This window comes from Leucopleurus acutus (genome assembly GCF_964270905.1).
Source record: "Leucopleurus acutus genome assembly, chromosome: 19".
Lineage (NCBI taxonomy): Eukaryota > Metazoa > Chordata > Mammalia > Artiodactyla > Delphinidae > Leucopleurus > Leucopleurus acutus.
The window spans coordinates 21408505-21430382 of NC_139161.1; the positions used below are offsets into that span (position 1 = coordinate 21408505).

At 34.4% G+C, this 21878-nt stretch overlaps 1 protein-coding gene across 1 annotated transcript; it reads left to right on the forward strand.

Annotated features, from left to right (window-relative positions):
* Positions 1-263: 263 nt before the first annotated feature.
* FBXO47 (F-box protein 47) lies at positions 264-17649 on the forward strand (the record flags this gene model as incomplete). Its single annotated transcript, XM_082861532.1, has 10 exons — positions 264-444; positions 906-1076; positions 3944-4020; positions 5348-5425; positions 7021-7129; positions 11715-11891; positions 13444-13590; positions 14270-14412; positions 16715-16886; positions 17540-17649. The coding sequence occupies 10 exons, from the start codon at positions 264-266 to the stop codon at positions 17647-17649; spliced, it is 1365 nt and encodes a 454-aa protein (XP_082717658.1).
* Positions 17650-21878: the final 4229 nt, after the last annotated feature.

Consider the following 21878-nt stretch of genomic DNA (forward strand, 5'->3'; position numbering starts at 1 on the left):
TCTAAAATATTTGGCTAAGAGGGAAAGGATTTAAGTATTTCATATCATGCTGAGATGAATAAATAGACTCTACTGGTTGGAACTCCATAAATTGGACATCACATTAAAAGTTTTGTAAATACAAAGAGACAGCTGTTGCCCTTCAATGTATGAACCTCTCCATTTTAAAAAACAACAGCTCTTCACCGTTTTGATTTCCTTTCTTCGTTGTCTCTTTTACTTTGTTTTTCTAATCAGGATAAATTCATGAGATAAGAAAAAAAATGGCATCTAGAGTAAATACCAGTTTCACTTTGATTCCCAACCAGAAATACAGACGTCGTAATCATCGATCCAACCGTTTTTCCAACATCCTTGACCCAGATTCTCAGCCCTTATCAACGCTTGGAAATTTTAAAGCCTTGCCATTGGAAATATTCCAAATAATCTTAAGATGTTTGTCAGGTGAGGTTTGGGGACTATGAGTAGGCTACATGGACAATTGAATGTTTTATTTTCCCCAAGAACTAGTTTGTCATCTTAGGCCCTGCTAGAATGTTAATGGTGTTCACATTGTTTATTTTTAAAATTTCATCAGTGTTAGGTAAGTGCTACTTAAAGAAAATATGATACTCAAATGCTTTAAAACATGCTTCTAATTATAATGACATGGTAATTTGACTGTTACATCCCAATGTTTCTAATTCATTGAGAACTAGATTTAAAACAATTTTAAGATTTTCCTTTTCCCCCACTTTTATTATTTATTTATTATTTAGTATTAATATTATTGTTATTAATCTATTATAAATTAATAGATTGTGCTAATAGTGATGTTCTTGTATTTAAGCCGTTCATATATGTGTGTGTGTGTGTGTATATATATACATATATATATATATGTATATATATGTTTCTTTTGATAGTGAAGGATATCAGCGTGCTAAGCATGGTGTCCAAAACAGTCAGCCAGCACATTATTAGTTATATCTCAACCTCATCAGGAAGCAAAAGACTTTTACTACAGGACTTTCATAACCTTGACCTGCCTGACAGGAGACAAAACTCCACTATATTGGAACACTACAGATCTCTAGGTAATTTATGTAATGTAATGAGAATTGTAACAAGTAAAGAACTATACTTAATTAAGGGGATTTTATTATACAATTCTGTAAGGCCTGTGCGAAATGGAATACTTCCTATTTCTATGATGCTTTTACTCTTCAGTGTAAGGACTTTCCCTTAATAACAGTCCCTTACACTTATATTTAAAGATGAGAGAATGCACTTTAAAGTGTCAGTCCTTGTGATTTCATGTGGATACAATGTCACCTGTGCTTATTGTCTAGGTGGCTTGCCAGTTTAGGAAATTGATGTATTTTCTATGCTTTACTTCCTGTGAATCTAATGAGTTTTATCTCTGTACTGCTTTTCCCTTTCAACCATAATCTAGTTCTTAAAATAGAAATTTAAGCATATTATTGTGAAAAATCACTTATTCTCTTATCAGAAACAGTGGTTTTCTTTTTTTTTAAAGCACTGTGCATATTTACTAATAAATCATAATGCTATTATTAAATTAACCTTATCAAAAGAAATTCTGGACAATTTCTTCCCTTGATTTGTAATCATTTATGTCTTTTACCCCATTCATTGATTTCATTCTCCCTAAGAGTGCTGAAAAAAAATTCTAATTTTGACTTGACTAATGACACCAGTTTAATTATGAAGCTACTTATAATTAACCAAAACATGGCAATAAAATTAAATATCAGAGTGATGTTGAGATGTAAATAAAGGCATAAGAGTAAGTTACCTTTTAGTAGCCCAAGGATGCCTAGCTTTAAGATAATAAAATAAGACTATATAGATATGTAAATACACCAAAGTGTATTTGACAGGTATACTTAGTAAGGCTAAATGAAAGGTCTGTAATCTGGTTACAATGTTATTGGTTTCAGTATTTATGATTAGGCTTTGTGAAGCCTGTAACAGAATACGGCAATTACTTTTTGCTTCTTGTTATTGTGAATATCTTTTTTTCCAATATCATCGGATGCTGAGGAAGGCTACTTGGGAAAAACTTATTCTTTAGTTTTAATTTGAAAGAATTTTTTCTCCCTGACCAGATTCAATTGCATAAACAAACAAAATAGCATTAAGACAATTATGTGGATAATTCAGTTAAAAATACAAATATGTATTGATCTCAAAAGCTAGCTTTTAAAAATGGTTTTACTCATGTAATGATTTCAACCTTCCATTTAAATTTTGTGCAGACACCTAGCTTATGACTAATTCTTTAGACAAATGTTTGATGTACTTACCATTTCCTCATGTTGCCATTCCTATCTGATCTGTTCTTGTTTTCCGACATTAAAATAACATTTTCAGAATTCTCCATTCTAAGGATTATAAATTTTAATTTGCTTCTTCATACAAAACAGAGCAGATGGCCAGTGTGGAAAGAACATTACATCTGACTCTATTTTAGTGGGAAGAAATTAAAGAAGTTAGTCTCTAAAGGGTATAGCAGAGCACCTGTGTTAAAAGAATAAATAAGTCAGCCAGTATTGTTTTTTGGGTTTTTTTTTTTTGCCGTACACGGGCCTCTCACTTTTGTGGCCTCTCCCGTTTCGGAGCACAGGCTCCGGACACGCAGGCTCATTGGCCATGGCTCACGGGCCTAACTGCTCCGCGGCATGTGAGATCTTTTTGGACCGGGGCACGAACCTGCATCCCCTGCATAGGCAGGCGGACTCTCTCAACCACTGTGCCACCAGGGAAGCCCAGCCAGAATTGGTTTTTATGGTAAATTGAAACCCTTAAAAATAGGCGTTCTGCATTAGAAAAAGCAACCAACATACAATTATAGCTTACAATTCCCCAGCTATGATATGCCATGGGACTGGATGCCAAAACATGAAAGGAAGAGAACTCAGCCTGAAAACTAAACACTGAAAATGTCTTTTTATGTACAATAATAAGGAGGGCTTATGTTTAAAACTCAATTCTGGTCATGTGTTGCCCAAACATAGCAACTTCTAAAAATAGATTCAATTCCCATAGAGTCTACAGAATTATATATAAAGTAGTTATTATATTATGTAAAAAAGTAAATGCAGAGAAGATGAAAACTGAAGAAAGTCATGATATTCAGATATATATTTTCCTACCATGTATCTTATTTTTAGTTTGAGGACATTTGGCCTTATAGGAATGTTAACAATGTATTGCCATTTTAGGAAAACAGAACACTTAGAGGAAATAAATCATAACCATACACTTCCTGTCACTGTAGTTCAAGTTACATATCTCACTGGGAAATTGAAGGTTTTTTTTTCTTTTTTAAATATCTAAACACAAAATTCTATACATTCTTAACATGCAAGCCCCATAAAAGGATATCTCTGAAGGAAGAGATAAATATTTCATCCAAACTGGATACTTTCTGTGAGAGAAAAACCGACTTCTAATCTCTGAAATTTTAAATACTTACGACTTCAAGTTTTTGTATTTGGAGAAAGGAGTACAAAATCTCTTTTCTCATTCTTTCCATTAGCAACTCTTAAAACATTTTTCATGGTGGACATGAGCTTAATTTTAAGAGGTACTGGAATATGTTTTCTATGGAATAAAGACAGCAGAGTTTCCCTGTTTTGTGTTTGGTTATTGTATCTTTTAAAATCTGAACACTTTCTCATATCTGTACTATACCATCAATTTCACAATTTTTTGTAAGATTTTATGCCATAGCCTCTTAGGTGGACACCAGAGTCACTTGGTAAACACCATATATGTGTTTTGCACCCTTCCTCCCAAACTTCCTCTTAAAAACTCTATCAGCTCACAATCCACTATCGTATACTTGACTTTCAGGAAACATTATGCTGTGAGTTATAGATATTCTTAAGTTAATTACATTGTTGTCATTTTTTCATATGTCTCTTTACTTTCTCAGGTCTACTGTTTAAAAGATGTACATTGCTGCTACCCACAAAGGAAAGACTGAAGTACATTCACAAGATACTCGCAGAAGTAAGATCATACTTCTGAATTAGCTCACAGTCTTGATTTCCAGTAAATATATTTTATTATTAATGTCTTATACTTATTTTAAATCTATCTTTAATTAGTGGAATTTCATGAATTGGTACTAAAAAGTTGGTTGATGATAATCTAATACTTTACCAAGTGCTCAGAGATTATAAAACACCAAAATGTAGTATAGGAGTATTTTACTTATTATAAAATAATTTTTACATATCACTAAGTACATCATTCAAGTTTATTAGGTTTATCGGAGTAATAAAAGTATTTTTACCTCATGTGGGAATTCTGAGGTTGTTTTAAAGTGGTGATTTAGATATTTTATTAAAATGAAAATTATTTCCAAATGTTAACATTTTACTATTTAAATATTTGTGTTAAAACTATTTTTAATACATAAAATGACAAACCTTTTATGATAATTTATGACTTGGAAATGTGTATCAATATGTTTGGGCATAATCTCTGTTAGACGTTGAGTTTTACTATATAAACCCAATATATATCTAATACTGCTGATTCAGTTTTACACTCAATAGTATGCAAACTGTTTCTGGTCCTTTGGCTTTTTTCATGTCAGTGTTTGCATTGAGTTCAGCTGTATGTTATTGCAGCAGCTTCCAAGATGATCTTTCTGCCATTCACTTCTTCACTTCCCAAGACATTCTAAATGCTGAATCACTTACATCAAATTAATTTTCTTGCTTTTAAAAATATTTCCGTGGCTACTCAATTTCATCAAGATAAGGTCCAAAGTCCACAGGTGGTATTTAGGGGGTTCCCCCTGACAGTGCAGCCTTACTTTCTACTACTTTGAGCCTAATTAAGCTGCTCATATCTTTCTGTCCAAATGAATATTTAAAATTTTTACCTCTATACCATTTTGCCCTATTGTTTCCCTCACCAATACTATCTATTGATTATATTTGAATCCTACTTAAAGACATTGCTTGTTTCACATCCTTCATAAGCTTTTTTAATCATTCTCAAAATTATCCTTTCCCTGCTTTCATTGTATCTGATATGTTTATTTGGTCATTTTAGCATTTATACATACTTTATCCTGAAATATAAAATTAATTTCATGTATGTATATCTTATTGTTCTAAATAAAGTGTGAGCTCCTTGAGGCAAAGACTTTGTTTTATATTTCATAATCCCCACCTATATAACATGTGACTAATCAGTTATTTAGTGTTTTAGTTATTTTCAGTTTAGACTGAAAACAATCCTTGCGTATTTCCATTAAATTTGAATGTCAAATCATTGCACAGTTGCAGTGAAAAGGAGGAATTAACAGTTGTTCTCTTCACAGGTTTCCTGTTTTAAATTTAACGGCTGTGTAACTCCATTGCAATGTTTAGGATTACCATGTTACGGCATGTTTTTACAGGTACATTTTTTTTTTAGTGAAAGAAGAAAAGGAATTCTTTTTGAACTGTTATCAAGTAGAGCATGTAATCTGTCTTTCTATAGGATAATAAAAGTAATAATGATCTAAAAAGAAAACAAAATAACATTGTAAATGTTTGAGAATGTGTTAATCCAATAATATGTTTGCCACCTCAGATTTTCTTCTTGGATTTCTCACTGGTAAGAAATGTTTAACACTTATTTGCTCTATACCCATGTCCTTGAAGTTTCCAGCCAACTGTAATGACTAGAAATATTGTGGGGTAGAGGGTGTGTGTGTGCAATGAGTTTTAAGTCTTGGGCTAGTTATTTAAGATGTGATCTTAGAAATGAACTGTATTAAAAAAATAGTAACTATAGGAAATGATAGGGATAACTAACCTTTTTGTGGTAATTATCTTGCTATATATATATAATTACTATGTTATATGTCTTTAACTTATACAATGTTATACATCAGTTATATGTCAGTAAACCTGGGGGGGGGGAAGAAATCAACTGCATGATTTTAAGAACATTTTTTACTATTTTATTATAAACATTATAATAATAACATTATTATTAATGCTGTTCAATATATTATTAATATATTGCACTGTTCTAAGCAGTTTACATGTATTAACTTACTTAAATATTACAGCAACCTTATGAGGTTTACAACAATCTTACAACAGTCTTGCTTATAACCCATCCTGCCAGCCAGCCACCATCTGCATGTACAGATTCCAGGGGCATAGGCCCTCCTTCTAGCCCTCTTCCAAGATAGATAGATTTCTGCTTTTTCTTTTTCCCTTTGGAACAGGTAATATGAGCCCATGTATTCATATAAAATTCAAAAGGTACAAAATGGTATAAAGTGAATATTAAGTCTCCTCCCAGGCCTGTTCCTTGTTCACAGAGTTCCCTTCAACAGAAGTAACCACTGTTAGCAGTTTCTATTATGTCCTTCCAAAGAGAATAAGATTCATTTTTAAACTACTGAAATATAGCTCAACTATTTTAAGAAAAATTGATATGATTAATCAACTTTTTCAAAATCTACATATAGTTGAATACCATTTGAATTTTTCATATATGTTTAACTGTACATTCTGGTCTCCTCAAAGATAATTACTATATTTGGTCCTAATAAAAATTGTTTTTTGTTCACACCCAAATGTCGTAAATAAATGCTCATAATTGTCACATTAAAATGAGGTCATTATCATTTGTAAGCAATATCATAACTGATAGCTAGAGGGGACCAAAAGGGTTCTACTGTAGTCTAAAACTAAGCCACAGTATGGTTGTGAGTCAGATGTCTAAAGTTGTATCTATACTGTCAGAGTTCAGGATTCAGTACCATTTAGTTCCCTGAAAAGATACTCCCTATGCAACCAAAAAGAAACTGGATTTTGGAGCATTTCTAGGTTTTGTTTATATAAAATTTCCTACGAATTTGAACAGTTCCATAGTGGATAAAAATTGCACATTGCCTCGATTTTATACTACAGCAGTTATGGTCATAAGGCAATAGTGACTTATGTTTTGATTTGATGGTTTGAACATCTGAAATGTTTCCTTTATCATCCTCAGACTTTAACAGCAGGATGGGATGAACTTGAGTGCCATCGTGTTTATAACTTCTTATGTGAGCTGACTAATCTCTCCCGCAACATGCAGACAGTTGTCTGCAGCAAACCAGGTAAAGAACTAAAATTCAGAGATAACCTTATACAGAGATTAAAATAGAAAAAAATAAGTAAAGTTCTAAAGTGTATTTCAAAATAAATTGTGGCATTCGCTTGTAGTAAAAAGACAAAGAGATGTAAGGGAATGATAAACACTGAATCAGATAGTGAGGCAGAAGTGGCCTGTGATTAGAGAAAGAGAAGCTCTCAGAGGGCTTCAACCACATTAATAATATTTTATTCCTTAAGCTGGTGGAAGATACAAAGGTGTTCATTATAGTATTTTTTAAACTACTATATATACCTGAAATAGTTCATATTTTAAAAATTATAAGAGGGACTTTCCTGGCAGTCCAGTGGTTAGGACTCCATGCTTCCACTGTGTGTGATCCCTGGTCGGGGAACTAAGATCCTGCATGCCGCACGGTGCAGCCAAAAAAAAAAAATTAAAAGAACCCTACAATTTAGCAATTTCACTCTGAGAAACTCCCACAGTATGCACAAGGAGACGTATAAGAATGAGCATTGCAGCATGTAACCAGGGAAAGCTGCAAACAAAGTAATGCCTGTTGTCAGGAGAATGGATAAATGAATTATGGCATATTTATACAATTAAAACCATTAGTAGTGGGCTTCCCTGGTGGTGCAGTGGTTGAGAATCTGCCTGCCAATGCAGGGGACATGGGTTCGAGCCCTGGTCCCGGAAGATCCCACACGCCACGGAGTAACTAAGCTCGTGCGCCACAACTATTGAGCCTGCGCTCTAGAGCCTGCGAGCCACAACTACTGAGCCCACGTGCCACAACTGCTGAAGCCCACACGCCTAGAGCCTGTGCTCCGCAACAAGAGAAGCCACCACAATGAGAAGCCTGCGCACCACAACAAAGGGTAGCCCCCGCTCGCTGCAACTAGAGAGAAGCCCATGCACAGCAACGAAGACCCAATGCAGCCAAAAATAAAAATAAAAATAAAATTTATTTAAAAAAAAAACATTAGTAGTTAAAATGAATTAACTAGAGCCATGTGTCTTACTATGGATAAATCTCAAAATATAATTTGAGAAAAAAAGGTTACCAAACAATGCTTTTAATATGATACCATTTATATACATATTAAAAACATGCAAAACAATCCTATATATTCTTTATGGTTATATACATATGTAAAAAAGTATAAAAACATAGTTGGGAGGTATGATAGTTAATTTTGGGTGTCAACTTGGGTAGGCCACAGTACCCAGATATTTGGTCAAACATTATTCTAGATGTTTCTTTGAAGTTATTTTTTAGATGAGATTAACATTTAACTCAGTAGATTTTGAGTAAAGTAGATTACCCTCCATGATGTGAGTGGGCCTCATCCAATCACTTGAAGGCCTTAACAGAAAAAGACTCCCCTCCCCAAACAAGAAAGAATTCTACCAGCAGACTGCCTTTGGACTTGAACTAGAACTCTTCTCTTGTCTGCAGCCTCCCACCCTACCCTGCAGATTATGGACTTGCCAAGCTTCCAGAATCCTCATGAGCAAATTCCTCAAAATAAATCCTTCTCTATGTATATACACACATCCTGTTAGTTTTATTTCTCTAGAGAAAGCTGACTAATACAGGAGGGATAAAACCCAATTCAAGATGGTGATTACCTCTGGGGAGGAAGGTGATTGGGACTGATACACAAGAAGTTTTAACTATATCAGAATGTTTTATTTATTTTTAAAAATCTGAAGCAAATATAGCAAAAAAATAAAGATTTGACAAAGCTAACTGATCAGTACACAGTGTTTGTTATAGTATCTCTGCTTTTCTGTCAGCTTGAAATATTTCATTATGAAACAAATCATGGCAGATTTTTATTTTAAAGGCAGACGTAGAAGCCCAATGAAACAATAACAAAATTAATTTATCATGTCTCTCTCTTGATCAAAAAGTTTTATTAGCTTCCTTATATCTTCAAAATAAAGCCCAAACTGTTTACATTGGCCTTCATATTCTAATCCTAACTTACTTTTTCAAAATTATTGCCCACTACCTCTGTATCAGTTTGACATAGGCATATTGCTCTACTCACTGTATCTCAGACATGTCTTACACATTTCTACCTCATACCTTTTATTCATTCTCTCTTTTTCCTGAAATACCATCTCTCCTTTTTACCCTTTAAGACCCAATTTACCTGACCTCCTCTGTAAAGCCTTTCCTGATGTTCTCAGACCTGCAATAATCTCTCTCCTCTAAACTTCTGTGTTACTTGACTTAACACATCAGGAGACACTTACATATGGCCTTAGTGCATTGGCAGACTTTCCATTTACACTTGTCTTATCTACAAGTAAGTAGAACATAAATGGTATAAAAATATAAAATGTAAAATGGTACCACCACCAGGGAAAACAATTTGGACATTCCTCAAAAAGCTAAAGGTGGAGTTATCATATGACTCAGCAATTGCACTCCTAGGTACATAACTAAGGAAATTGAGAGCAGGAACAAGGACAAATACTTGTACACCAGGGTTCACTGAAGCATTATTTTCAGTAGCCAAAAACTGGAAACAACCCAAGTGTTCATAATAGATGAATGAATAGACAAAATGTGGCATATACATACAATGGAATATTATTCACTCATAAAATGGGGTGAAGTTTTGATACAGGCCACAACATGGATGAACACTGAAAATATATGCTAAGGGGCTTACCTGGTGGCACAGTGGTTAAGAGTATGCCTGCCAGTGCAGGGGACACAGGTTTGAGCCCTGGTCCGGGAAGATCCCACATGCCATGGAACAGCTAAGCCTGTGCCCCACAGCTACTGAGCCTGCGCTCTAGAGCCTGCGAGCCACAACTGCTGAGCCCAAGTACCACAGCTACTGAAGTCCGTGTGCTTAGAGCCCGTGCTCCACAGCAAGAGAAGCCACCGCAATGAGAAGCCTGCGCACCGCAACGAAGAGTAGCCCCCACTCGCTGCAACTAGAGAAAGCCCATGCACGGCAATGAAGACCCAACGCAGCCAAAAGTAAAATAAAATACATTAATTAATTAAAAAAAGAAAATATATGCTAAGTGAAATAAGTCAGACACAAAAGACAAATATTGTATGATTCCACTTATGTGAGGTACCTAGAACAGGCAAATTCATAAAAACAGAAAGTAGATTAGAGGTTACCAGGATGTGGGAAGATGGGGAATGCAGAGTTATTGCTTAATGGTTACAGAGTTTCTGTTTGAGATGAAAAATTTTAGTGTAAGACAGTGGTGATGGTTGAACAACGCTGTGACTGTAATTGATGCCACTGCATTGTATAGTTTAAAAATGGTTAAAATAGCAAATTTTATATCATATATATTTACCACAATTTAGGAAAATAATGTAATATATCAAAAACTGTTGAATTATATACATTAAAGGGTAAGGTATACAGTATGTAAATTATATATATTTCAATAAAGCTGTTTAAAAAAAAACGTGAGATAGCACTTCATACCCACTAGGATGGCTAGAACCAAAAAGTCAGATAACAAGCATTGGTGAGAATGTGGGGAATTTGGAGCCCTCATACATTGCTGGTGGGAATGCAAAATGGTGCAGTCACTTTGGAAACAATCTGGTAGTTATTCAATAATTAAATATAGAGTTACCATATGACCCAACAATCCCATTCCTAGGTATATCCTCAAGAGAAACGAAAACATATGTCCATACAGAAACTTGTACATGAATGTTAATAGCAACATTGTTCATAATAGCCAAAAGGTGAGACAACCCAAATATCCATCGATGGGTGAATCGATAAAAAATGTGGTATATCTATACAATGGAATATGATTTGGCCATAAAAAGAATGAAGTATTGATACTTGCCATAACATGGATATACCTTGAAAACATACTAAGGGGACTTCCCTGGTGGTCCAGTGGTTAAGAATCCGCCTTCCAATGCAGGCAACGTGGGTTCCATCCCTGGTCGGGGAACTAAGATCCCACATGCCACAGGGCAACTAAGCCCACAACTACTGAACCCACGCACTCTGGAACACACGCGCCGCAACTAGAGAAGCTCATGCACTGCAATGAAAAGATCCCGCATGCCACAACTAAGACCCAACACAGCCAAATAAATAAATAGAAAATAAGTATTAAAAAAAAACATGCTAAGGAAAGAAGTCAGTCACAAAAAACCACCTACTATGTGACTTCATTCATATGAAGAATAGGAAAATCTATAGAGACGGCAAGTAGTGCTTAGTGCTGGGTGTGGTAAAGGGCAGAAGGATAGGAGAGTGATAGCTAAAAGAGCAGGGTTTCTTTTTGAGGTAATCAAGATGTTCTAAAATTTACTTGGTAATGGGCGCATATATCTGTGAATATACTAAAAAAAAAGTTGAATTGTACACTTTAAATTGGTAAATTTTATGGGGTGTAAATTGTATCCCAATAAAGTTGTTTTAAAAAAAGTAGTTCCTTGATAATCTCAAATTTTTACAGAGTAAAATGAAGTAACACTCTCAGTACAAAGCATTTAATGATGTATGTCTTGACCTATCCAATATGCATATCAATCTTTCTAGGAAGAATTGTTTACAGTGCTTTTGTCTTCATAGGAATTGCCACAAAACTGGAGTTATGGATCAGACTGTTCTGTAGGAACGTTTTTCTTGATCCTTGGACCCGTCGAAGTGATTCTGCATTTTGGTTGACGTGCATATTAAAACCATGGCCAATGGTGAATCAGGCAAGATTACTGTATATCATCTTCGGACCAGTAGCTCCTCAAGATGGTGAGCATCCATTTCTTTGGGATGTATGTTACAAAATTGGTTAATTACTTTCACTTTAGGAAACATATCTTTTTGTACCTGCTTAGTTTCATCATTCCTAATAAGTAAACCATGTTTCGTAAATGTATATACTACATTGACTTGTATATAACTTAAGCATCAAGACAGAAATTGTTCTGCTGCAGGCCATTTCCAAATATATTCTCATCATCTCTGATTTACCCAAAATAACTGCATTTCGGGCTTCCCTGGTGGCGCAGTGGTTGAGAGTCCGCCTGCCGATGCAGGGGACACGGGTTCGTGCCCCGGTCCGGGAAGATCTCACATGCCACGGAGCGGCTAGGCCCGTGAGCCATGGCCGCTGAGCCTGCGCGTCCGGAGCCTGTGCTCCACAATGGGAGAGGCCACAACAGTGAGAGGCCCGCGTACCGCAAACAAACAAACAAACATTATTATTATTTTTTAAAATATATTTATTTATTTATTTTGTCTGTGTTGGGTCTTCGTTGCTGCACACGGGCTTTCTTTAGTTGCAGTGAGCAGGGGCTACTCTTCCTTGCGGTGTGCAGGCTTCTCATTGCAGTGGCTTCTCTTGTTGCGGAGCACGGGCTCTAGGCGCACAGGCTTCAGTAGTTGTGGCACGTAGACTCAGTAGTTGTGGCTCGCGGGCTCTAGAGCTCAGGCTCAGTAGTTGTGGTGCATGGGTTTAGTTGCTTTGAGGCATGTGGGATCTTCCTGGGCCAGGGCTCAAACTCGTGTCTCCTGCATTGGCAGGTGGATTCCCAACCACTGTGCCACCAGTGAAACCCTTTAAACATTATCTTAACTCAAGATTATATTTGCTGCTGTAGGGGACTAATAATGCAAGGGAAGCAATGTGGTAGTCAGAATTGATGTTTTACTTAATTTGGGGTCCATCATATTATTTTTTGCAATTTTTTGGCCTTTCTAATTAAGTTTTGCTTGGATGAATGTTAAAATAAGCATGTATTTAGTTCACACTGCCTTATATCAGGAGTTAACTAGTTTAAAGTGTGTTGAGTAGCAGCAGGAAGCCAATCTGGGATCAAATTTTGTTTGTGTGTGTAATTCACAAAGAGAAATTGGTCAGAGGTAAATAATAAAAAATTGACTGGATTACTCTGTTTTGATATAAATGTCTGGAAAATTCTCAGATACAGCATGCTCTCTTTTTGGAAGTCTATCACTAGGTTTTATTTCATTTTAGTAAGATTACATCAATTGTTTATTTTAATTTCTGTTATGGGGTAGCATTATCTTTGAACCAGAAACAGTGTTTTGCTTGGTGAAACTACCTTTTCTTTTCCTCATTTAGCTATTGTTGCTGTGCTTCATCACATCAGTCAGAGACATTAAAATTTATACTGTTATCAGAATTGATCTTTCATTATGAAAGTTAAAATGAAAGTAGCATATACAAGTAATGGATTCCGTTATGCAATCCAATTTCCTTTTTAAACAATCTGTGTAGTCTTTATCACAAAGCCAACTATTCTGTCATAGCCTAGCTTTTGTTTCAATTATCATTCAGGACAGGTGGTTTGGCAGAAAATGATAGAAGGACCTGCAGATGAACCCAGTCTGAAAGGTTTGGCTGATGCCATTAAATTACTGTATGATACAGGCACCAAAGAATGGACAGCAGATGATGTTATCAGTCTTGTAGATGAACTATCAGGTAAAAGGAATTATTTACCACATACAGTAATAGAAATTTGTTATTAGAATACATTTCTAAAATTGTAAGGACAACTCTATAGGTAACAAAAGAACTGCCTATTAGAAATCACTAAATGCTTTAAAATATTTAAAGTTTGTCTTTATGTTTGAAGAGAATGCATATAATCAACTTACTTTCCTTCCATTTTCCTTGCCAATTTTGTAAATATGTATTTATTGCTATTATTTGAAAGCTTCATAATTTAATTAGCTTAATTATTCCCATTTTGAAGTTCTCAGAAACACGTCCGAATGTTGGGTAAGAAGAAGGCCCTTTCCTGTTGGTACGGGCGAGATGAAACAATGTTTCCCATTCCTGCATAATCCTTTAGATTCTAAAGTTTACAAGATTTCTTTCTTTAGCAGGATTACACCACCTTGTCTGTTGACCTATGTGTAGGAGAAATGCGTTGACTGTATTACTAGTATATTTGTGAGAGTCGCTGTGACTTGGCAATAAATAATCTCTGTCCCCGGTTGAATGCTGTAATCGGAAAACTAAAGCATTTTTTCTGAGATTCTCCCTCGGCACTGATTGTATTTCCAATAAAGTAATATAATATTGCATGTATTTAATGATGTTTACTATAGCTGTTGTGTAATTTCTCATTAAATAACTGTTCTTTCTTTAATAAAAGTGGTTCCCCGTGAGTGGCTTCTAGAGAATAATGCACATCTCCTAATCCTAAGTGGGAACAGCGTCTGTTTCACTTTCATGGCTAGTAAAGCTATGAATGGACGGGCCATTGAACTGGCAAGGCTGATAGTCTTTTTGGCTTTGGTAAGTATAAAATAAGTTTTTTCTAGCAAATTGTTTAACATGATAGTTGACCTACTAGGGAGCTGCCCTGAAGGAACTGAAATATGTACGAAACATTTTGAAAGAATAAGTATTTAAGTATATATTTTTATATATACTTTATATATTTAAAAAATTTTTTAATTTATATAATAAACTATCATATCTGGAATCATTCCTTGTGTTAACCTCTCCCCACTTCATATCTGGATTGTCATTATACAGCTCTGCCAAGTTATATTCTTTTTTTTCCCTTAAATTCCATTTAGAAATAAAGCATCCGTTATGATTTGCTCCAGGATAATCCCTGGGCAGCAGGGAGAGAAGGTGTAAGTGAGTGGTGGTAGAAGTGAAACAAGATTAGTAATTGTTAAAGCTAGGGAATGGATACTAGGGGTTCATAATACTACTCTCTTTACTTTTATATAGTTAAAATGTTTTTCAAAATAAAAACATTTAAAAATGTATTTAACACAAATTGAGTGTTTACTATGGGCCATACCTGTGAGAGATTTTAGGACTGTGGAAATTAATAGAACAAATCCCTGACCAAAAGCTGCTTACAGTCTTCTAAGCAATATCAAAGTATATATAAATAAATTCAGTGTGATAAGTGCAAAAATATGTAAAAAAAGATACAAAGGTATCAGAGAGGAGTCAATATTGGGTGGGCATAGAGTACAGAGAGGGCTTCCCCAATTCCAGTAGATATAAGTTTTTTAAATGAATAGGAAGTGTTCACCAGACAGAGGGGTTCAATTATTCAAGCATGTACCTGCATGTGTTGCATAGATATCTCATTTATTTGGCTTCCATCACAGATGCCAGCTCAACCAGTGCTTCAAAAGCAATGGAATAATCTTCAGTTGGCTGTTGTGAGGAATAATTGAATGTAATCCATTTTCTACAAAATGGAGACAGGATCTTCACCAACTCAACTGCTTAAAACATGAATGAAATCTCTGTGGCTCTTTTAAAATGTGAAGAAAGCTACTAAATTAATTGTATTCTAAATGTAAATGTTTATTTTAATAAGCAGAGGCCCTCAAAACAAAACAAAAAAAAGGAAAGAGAGAATTGGAGCTGCATGACTATATCAGGGAACTATAAGCAGTTCAGTATTATTTCTGAAGGGAAAAATGTGCAGAAGAGGAGGAGATGGTAAGTTTAGATAGGAAGGGAGAGGCTAGGTAAGGCAGGGTCTGGTAGACCATTCTGTGGAGCTTGAACCACAGGAGCCACACTGCTGACAAGTTTTAGGAAGCAGGGAGACATTGTCAGTTTTACGTTTTTGGAAGGTGAGTTTGGCCACACTGTAGTAAAAGGAATGGAGAGGAAACCGCTAGGGGTGGAGAAACCTTCTCCGGAAAGTCTTCTCTGTTTAACGTCTCAACTCTGGTCATTAATTTTCTCTAAATGGCCTCAGATTTGTCTTCTCTTTATCTTCATTTACCAGTGGTGTTCTAAGGCCACTGTATGTGTGGGGTAAGTCATCTCCCAAAATAGATTGCAAGCTCTTTGAAATCCAGGACTATGCCACTTATTTCTTTCATAGTGCCTTGTACAGTGCTTTACACATAATAAGTAGGCAATATATCTTTCTTGTCAGGTTAACATTATTTAGTTACAGTACTATATAGTTTATTTTCATGCTCTATGTTATTTGGCTATGTGAGTTAAATTGACCATTTAAGATATTAGTAAATAAACCTTTTTCCTTTCAGTCAGTTTTACCTATAAACATGTAATTTTCACTTTATCTATCTTTTAAATAATAGAGAAATATTCCCTACTACTCTCAAGATGGAAAGTTGGTGTCACCATAGGGCTCTCTTGCCTGTTGAAATTGTTTGTCTGTCACCCTCATTGGACTCCTTGAAAATAGAGGCCATGTCTTTATGGCTTACCATTGTATCCCCAGCTCTTAGCATGTGCTCAATAAACACTTATTGAATGAATGAGCAGGAGCCTTATTTTTCATATGTTTAACAATTGTTTTCAATATTATTTCTTACATTAATAAACAAATATTCTATGATAATCTTTTTTTCTATGATAATCTTGAACCAGGCTTTTTTTACTTCACACTTTTCCCCACTAAATTTATACCATTTGAAAGCAAAGAAGTATTAGATATAAGTGCATTTCCCATTTATAGACTCAACATGATGTTATATGTATTAAATTCTGTAAAGTTATAAACGGTCATTGTTAATACCATTTTCAAATTCTACCGCTTTCTTCAAATAAAGATTTACCATAATGCTTTGTATGTCTAAATCAGGTATGTGAGAAAGAACTATACTGCATGGATTGGGCAGTTAAAATGATGCAAAAAGTCTGTAAAGTCTTTAGCACTCCAGTGGAAAGAAATAACTTCCTCCAGAGTGTGGCAAATGCATTTGCGTATGTGATAATGGAAATGCTACAATCAGTTCTGTCTGGTGAGTATGCATGTAGATGGTGCTCAGTTGTGAGTAAAGTGCATTCTAGTCTCCCCTTAAGATATAGATAATTCTGTGTAGACTTTTATATCCAAGCTAAAAATAGAAAAATCAGACATTGTTTTTCCATGAGATATATTTAGTTCCTGGTTTCGTCACTTTTAAAATCTGGTATTAGTTTTAATGGAAAATGTAAAGTTGAAGAGTCTGCTCTGAAAGGAACTAATTTCAATTCTGCACAGCAAAAAATTTTAACTTGCATACTTAACCAACTATCATAATCATCATAATATTCTTTATTTGTACAGTTTACACATATAAATTTTTATAGTTTTATTAGGTGCCCAACAGGATAATTAACCCTATTTTACAGATGGGAAAACTAAGGCTTAGAGAAATTACCTGACTTGCCCAAGGTCATGAAGTTAGAAGCAATAAAGCATGGACCAGCATCTTTTTCTTCTGATTTCTAATTCAGAGCTCTAAATATAATTCCATGATTTCAATGGTTAACGTCTGACTTAGGGAAAATCACTAACTAGTCTTCTAGTTACATATTATTAGGGAAATTGGAACATCTTATGTTTCAAATAAATCATATATTTAGAAACTTAACTGTCATTTTCTTTTCCCTACTGTCTATTCCTGTGTATGGCATATGGAAGACCATGATGAAGACAACAGAAGCTTTCTGAATTTGTTCCATCTTGTGCATGCTCAGGCTAACTTCCATAAGGAGGTCCTGTGTTTGACCATGAATACTCTCTCTACCTAAATACTCAGAAAGCCTTGCATTCAGAGAATAACTCAGTGAACTAACTATTAGAAGAGTGCTAATTTTCCACACTCAGAGAATAGCATCCATGGGACTTTTTATCACCTAAGTAACCTAAGAATTCAAAAGCTGCATAAAAATTTAGAAGCAACTGCTTATACCATTATTAGTATAAAACTTTCAGGCAAACCCAAGAATGTATTAAGATTTCTCTAGAAAACAAGCTGCTCTAGATTTTGGTAAACCTAACACCAAGCTAAAATGGAACATTAGTGTTCAAGAATCTGGGGCCAGCCAACTTGTATGTGTGGGTCTTCAAAGCAGGAGAAAATTCTGATGCATAGTTAGAACAGACCCAAATTCACTAAATGGTGTGTATCTGTTCACTTTGCTTAGGTTGTGTAAACATAGCTTAGAATGTTTTGTGAAGATTTGCAGTATGATGTTTTGGAATGTGCAGATATAAATCACATTTTTTTTACCACCTTCTTGGCATATGATTACAAAGAACATTTTATTTGCTTCATGTTTTGCAGATCAAAAACCAAAGGAAGTATGTGTGTGTGTACGTATATATCCATACGTGTGTGTGTATATATATATATATATATATATATATATATACACACACACACACACATACATGCACACACACATATATTTCCTTCTCTAAGACAATCTAAAAAGTATATAAATAGAGGAAGGCATATATTGTCTTAATACAATCAAATCATCTTTTATTCTTTCCTGGGGATTAGAGTAAAATGTTGCAAGTAAGGAGAAATATAAAATGAAAGAAAGTAGCTATTCTGCTCCTAAAGCTTTTCTCCCTATCTTAAAAAATAGGACTTGAAGGAAACTGAAAGCACGGATGGTTCGAGCAGCCCATGAGAGAATGGGGTTTATCTTCACTCAAGTAAATGGATTCCAAGAAGCTCCAGGACTATTTCAGTTTGACTAGCTTCTGCCACTGCCACTCTTACTATTAAAATAGAAAAAATAGTGCCTAACAAGCTGAAATAATGCTGGAGCCCTCCTGGATCTCCTATTTTCTTCTCCTTGGGTTTAATCACTTTACTTCTGCTGAAGACACACCCCTTCCCACTGGACTTCTCAGAGGCTGACTTTTTGTTTTCCTAAGCCCTTGACTTAACTCACCGCTGTAATTGAGGAAGGGAAGAAGAACTAGAAGATATAGAAATTACCCACAGGAGTAGGGTACAAATTGTGGGAAATTCTCAAGTTTGGCAAAAAGATGATTTTTACTTCCACTAATAACAATCTAATGACACACCTTAATAGGATTGAGAAAGAGTGAAAATTATGGAGAAGATATGAATTGTAATAACAAGGTTTTACTATATTTTAGTAGCAGAAGGACTTACCTCTATTTTTGGAGGGTCAGAAATTAACTGTCTTTCTTTGATGGATTGTCCAACTGTAATTCCATCAGTGGCAGGAATTTTTTCTCCAGAGTTTAGTATTTACATATTTATGTACAAAATTCTTGCTTTTATCCTAGTTTCATTTTCTTCTTTTCAATTTAAGGATTCACCCACAACTAAATTATAAAGATTAAAAGTTGGCAGATACCAGAATACAAAAATAACACTTTAATTAGCTTTTTCTTTTCCCTCTTTCACCTTTTTTCCATATGTGCTTTGGAAAGCCTAATCCATTTCTTTGTCAAAACACTGGTGACTCCAAATTGAGAATATTATATGGGGGAAAATAGAAAAATAAAGGAAAGAAGTAAAAATTTTCATATAAATAGTGAATATTTTAAATATTTTGCTAAATAAATGTTAAGTTTCATTCCCTTAGAGAAAGAAATTTGGCATTGTGAAATCTCCTTGAACCTTGAACTACCCAAGTCTCCACACCAGTTATTTTCAGCAGGTTTACAAAAGAAGCATGGTTTAAATTTAAAACATTGATTTAAAACATTGATTATCTGGATTGATTATCTGGATTGTGAATCACATCACACACTTCAATTGACATGACTGCTGCTGTAAATTTTTTTAAAACTCGCCTTATTTCATTATTCTTAATAATTGTGAGATTATTATCTCACCCTCCCCAGAAATTTGGAACATAAGAAAATCTGATTCATTCTTTGGGTACAGTAGATAAATGATATCATCTTGCTACCACTAAAAAATAAACTGACAAATTCTTCATTCAATTATTAATAGATAAAATAACCTTGGAGACCAAATTGGAAGTTTCCTCAGTTTGGCAGTTTTTTGCTGAATACATTTGTCATCAGGAACAAAGTGTGAATCAATTTTTAAGGTGGGAAATTAACTTGCACAAGTATATATTATCATTAGTATTGATGTTTAAGTGATGGTAGCGGCAGTCATATTGCCACAAAAAAGGGAGCGTTTGCAAAATAAATAGGCTAAAAACACTGGGAGACTGTCCACTTCTAATTCATTCTAGAACAGTCATAAAATAACGATGTAAACTACCAACAGGTCAGATAATTTATCTCACCTGTACGTCTTTCTAAACTAGGAGATTAACCTGGGCTTCTAGCTTTTCTCCCCTTTTGATAATGATATCCTCAGTCTCTTTTGACCTTGATTTGTAGGATGATTTTTACTTCCACTAGAAGCAAGCTCAACAGCACATCATAATATTTATTTTTACTATTGTTTCGAAATACACACACCACACCACAATAACACTAATAACAATCTAATGACACGCCTTAGAAACTGAAGTTTATATATTGTGATAAATACTCTATACCTTATGAAACTACAGAATGTGTATCGTTAATACTTTTTTGGATAATTCCTTCTCATGCCCTGCTGACTCCTCAACTATATCATCTTCATGATGCAGGCAGTACACTACTGTACTTGGGAAGCCATTCAAGCATTCAGGAAGCTCAAGCAGTTGTTTATCAGGCCCGCTCCCCATAGCATTAACAATAGGCACCTTATTTCACCTTTATCCATCCCTTCATGGCTTAGTTGGTGCTTCCAGTTCTTCTGTTAATAACAAAGATTTTATTGCCAGGATAATTATTCACCTTTGCAGATTAGAGCAAGCATGAGGAATCCATCAAAAAAGTGCAACGGAAGAACCACCTTATATCAGTAAAAAGCAAACGTGAGCCTCTTTGTGTGATGATTCCTCAAGAGTTAACCCCTTTAAGTGAATAGTACTCAATTATATGATTACAGATTTTCATGTCAATAAATATTGTGAAGGGTAAGAACACAATGCTACCACAAAAACCTCTTTGGTTATTGGACACCTTACTAGCAATGTGACTTCTTTACCAATTCCACTAGCAGGTAGCTCTGAAACCTGTAAGAAATCAGGCGATGGAAATATGCTCCTTGGCTTATTGAGACATCACTAAGGTAGGAAAGATGACCTGAAAGACAGCTGTATTGGACAGTCTTCTCTAGGTTAAAAAAAAAAAAAATGCCAAAGGACTAAGAACATATATATTTTTTCATCAAGAAAGCAAATACAACTCCAGAAAATTCCTCAAGTAACTAGACTTAAAAACAAAAACTTAATTTAGCCCTTGAAAGGCTTTTAAATTTTTAAAAATTAATAATTGTACAATTCTAAGATCACTGCTTTCTTAAAGGTGCACAAAACTGAAAAGTATTCATTGTTATTTTTAAAGAATTGTATTTCTGGTGAACTGTCTTTGATACCTAAATATTTAAAATATTTGCTAATTTTATTTGTTATGTATTCATATTAATAAAATAAAATTAAAATTGGAAACATTGCTAACTTGTTCAGAGCTTGTCATGATGCAAATCATTGAGCATGTAATTCTTTTAAATTTTTTTGTATTTTTAAAAATTAAATGTTTAAAATTGAAGTATAGTTGATGTATAATATTATATAAATTACAGATTCACAATTTTTAAAGGTTATACTCCATTTATAGTTATTATAAAATATTTGCTATGTAATTCCTTTAAATTATTTCTTGTGGAAGAACTTATTTTTATTTAAGCTGTTAATTATAGCCCTACCATGATCAAAAAACTAAATGTCTTAATACAAAATAATGTTTCAATTAGCTATATATTTATGTATATTTTTATGCTTAATATTTTAGTGTATAAATAAATAATTTCATTTACTAGCAACAACTGTTAAATTGAACAATAAATCTATAAGCAGAACAGTATTCTATACTATTCTGTTATTTAATTCAGAGACCAAACTCCCAAGCAATTAAT